Source organism: Branchiostoma floridae, chromosome 3 (assembly GCF_000003815.2).
Source record: "Branchiostoma floridae strain S238N-H82 chromosome 3, Bfl_VNyyK, whole genome shotgun sequence".
Lineage (NCBI taxonomy): Eukaryota > Metazoa > Chordata > Leptocardii > Amphioxiformes > Branchiostomatidae > Branchiostoma > Branchiostoma floridae.
In genome coordinates this window covers 5,998,288-6,001,721 of record NC_049981.1, presented here as the reverse complement: position 1 = coordinate 6,001,721, position 3,434 = coordinate 5,998,288, and the positions used below count along the sequence as shown (strand labels likewise).

Here is a 3,434-nt window from a genome sequence, read left to right as displayed (position 1 = left end):
GTCATCAGTGATGTCGAACATGTCTGATGCAAAGTTTGGTATGCCGCAGTCAAAGCATATCCATGAGTATGATCGGTGGGTTTCTAATACAGTGTATACCTGAGAGCCAAGCTCAATACAGTCCTTATGATACCACGTATTGCAGTTTGATTCAAGTGTAAAAATCAAATTGAATCAAAGAAGATAGTCAAGCAACAACCGTATAACTAAGTAGAAGCTAAGGGATTGTATTGGGTGGGTCACTTTGTTCGGCTTGTGTGTGTGTGTGTATGTATGTGTAAAAGAAAGAGTGAGAGAGTATCCGTGTTTGTGCATGTGTGTGAGAGTGTGTATCCATTAGGGATGGTGTGCTGTGTAATTTTCTTCGAGTCCACCTGTGTGTTTGTGTGTGTGAGTGTGTGTGTGTGTGTGTGTGTAGTGACGGTGTTTTTGTCTTATCGTGTGGTAATTATCATTACACAATATTGCCGTATATATGAGTACTGAGTTCTGTTATTATGCATACTAAGTTTGAAGTCACTGTGTTGGGTAAGGGAGTGAAGTATGAAGTTCTCACTAAGAAGTTTGGTTTTAGTTGCGCACGTTATCATTTATCAAAGCAAATAAATGAAGGGCTATATCTTTTATAATAGAGGTGTTTACTAGTCCTTGAAGCTGTTGATTCAGTTGTTGCTGATTGAAGCTAGAAATAGTTCACCTTCTCTTCTTCACTTTTACGTAGCGCTCACCGAACGTCAGTTTTTTTCGACACCAGGAAAGGTTGTCATGGGTATTTTCATAGCAGAGTTCATTTCACTTGCCTCTGTTTCCCCTGTGATGGCCTGCTGGCTGCCAGCAGTTCGTTCACAGTCGTCACGAGACTCTCCCAGATGAAGACCTAACATCTTCTCTTCCACGTCCACAACGGCAAAAGTTGTCATAGATATTTCTTCAGCAGAACCGGTATCACCTGGCGTTCCCTTCGTTCCCCCTTCAGTGGCCTGCTGTTTGCTGTCAGTGATGGTTTGTCCACTGTTCTGGCGAGGCTCTTCAAGACGCAGATGTTCCTTGTTCTCATCCACGTCCACAACGGCAAACGTTGTCTTGGATATTTCTTCAGCAGAGCCGTTATCACCTGTCGTTCTCTTCGTTTCCCCTTCAGTGGCCTGCTGTTTGCTCTCAGTGGTGGTTTGTCCACTGTTCTGACGAAGCTCTACCAGATGTGGACGTTCATTGTTTTTTTCCACGTCCACAACGGCAAATGATGTCTTGGATATTTCTTCAGCAGAGTCGGTTCCACCTGCTGTCGGCTCTGTTTCCCCTTCAGTGACCTGCTGTTTGCTGTCAGTGGCGGTCCGTTCACTGTTCTGACGAGGTTCTTCACCACGACGCAGATGTTCTTTGTTCTCCTCCACTTCCACAACGGCAAATGTTGTCATGGGTATCTCTTCAGCAGAGCCGGTTCCACCTGCCGTTGCCTCTGTTCCCCCCATGTCGTTTGCCAGGTGACTGGCAAGAGAGGTTTGTTCGTTGCCCTGAAGAACTTTAGTTTGCTGACGGTGTGCCCTTTTGTCTACATCAGTTAAAGTTGTCATGGGCATTTCCTCAGCAAAGTCGGTTTCCCCTTCCGTTACCTGAGCTGTTATTCCTCTTGTCCGCCGGTTGCTGGTAGTTGTGGTTGCTCCATTGTTCTGCTCAGGTTCAGCCAAACCAAAGCATGCCCTGATGGCAGACATCCCCTTCTCTACCACTTCACCCGTTAATGTCACTATCAGAGTCAGCAGCAGGCCTTGAGAAGCATTCAGCACTATGAATATGTACTCCAAAACACTGTTGTTAACAAAAGGGTAGATGAAGCCCAGAAGCCAGGTGAACCCCATCAGAAAGGAGATACGCAGGTAAACCCAAGCCTTGGTACTGTTTGAGCGCGAGTTTGCAGCGTCGGCTATCTTGAAAGTCTTCCGTATGGCCAGCAAGGCCAAAGCAACCAAGACCGCATTGGCTACAAGGGCACAGAGGACAGGAACTCCAAAAGCCAGCAGACTGGCTACAGGATTGCCAATCCAACAGTTCTCTCCGTAACCCACCCTGACAGAACTACCGAATTCTATAATCACTGTCACTACGACTATAGGCACCGGCGTCAGCCAGGTATACATCAGGTACTGGTGCAGTTTCGGTCTTTCTAAAGAATCACCAAATGTGAGAAAGATATCCATAGCCAGTGCGTTCATGGATGTGAAGGCCGTCAGTAGGGAGTAGTGCAGAATTACCGCGAGCGCTGCACAGCCTGGTCCAAGAGGGACCCACACGCGCGCCACAAAGAGAGATTCAGCAACGACCACGTTAACCATCATTTGAGCTTTGAGCTTTTCTGGAAGTTTTTTCCACTGGCCAGACCTGACAGTGTAGACCATGTATGCAAACACGGCTACGGCAGACGCTATCACGAGACCCAAGGTTAACCAAGCCTGACCAGGGTCCCAACTGTCGGCTATTCGGGTGTGGTTCGAGAAGTACTGCAGTAAGCACTCTCCGCAGATCAATGCTGTTGCATTCAGAATGGCAACCTGCTCAGCTGGGCAGGATACGTTAGAACTCACCAGGTGGACACTACCATTCGAAAGGACTTTGAACTCATCAGAGTTGAATTTCAAGGCGGGTTCGCTACAATTTTGTAAGGGGTTAGTCATGTTTGATGAGCTAGGACTTCTGTGCGTGGACGAAGAGATCCGACATGTTTCTGCAAACGGATCGAACAAAGTGTTGGAGGGACACTGATTGGGACTGCTTTCATCACTCCCATGGGCATTAAAATTGAAGAGATTAGTCAGTGAAAGTCTCGAGGGGCAGGGTGGGTGGTAGCAGATGGCAAAATGATCATGGAATGAAGCACACAATAAATTTGTGGTTGCCGTAAGGGAAAGTCCTTCACAAAGAGCACAGTGTACATTTTTGTAAGTCTTATATCCAATGCCTATTGGGAAACTATAGGACCTACAGGCAGCCAAATCACAATTCGGATTGGAAACATCAGCCTGGACACATCGCCTGGCATGCACCATGTCTGTTGGGGTAAACACTAGTTTTTTTGTTCCAAAGCAATCTTTGCCAGTATCAATGATGTCGTTGTACTCTTGTGAACCTCTACGGGTATGTGAAGACAAGTTAAGCAATCCAAAACACTCAACCTGGGAATCCCAAACGGCTACATTTGCCATTGACACATTGTTACATATTGCGCAGAATATATTTCTGTAGGACACTATATTTGATCTAGCTTGAATTGATGAATTATCTCCCACGGGCATTCGGTACACCAGGTCGCTCGGGTTGAAGGGATCCGCTTGTTTTAAGCATTGATTCCTTGTGACGTCATCATTCCATTCGTCAGGGCAGTCAGCAACCATCCAATAGGACTCTTTTTTCACAGACACTGTTCCCCCTTTGGTAAA

At 46.5% G+C, this 3,434-nt stretch overlaps 1 protein-coding gene across 1 annotated transcript; it reads right to left on the bottom strand.

Annotated features, from left to right (window-relative positions):
- Positions 1-734: 734 nt before the first annotated feature.
- On the bottom strand, positions 735-2,500 carry LOC118411173. Its single transcript, XM_035813243.1, has one exon. It carries the CDS (start codon positions 2,394-2,396, stop codon positions 735-737), a length of 1,662 nt encoding a protein of 553 aa, XP_035669136.1. The 5' UTR covers positions 2,397-2,500.
- Between the last annotated feature and the right edge of the window lie 934 nt (positions 2,501-3,434).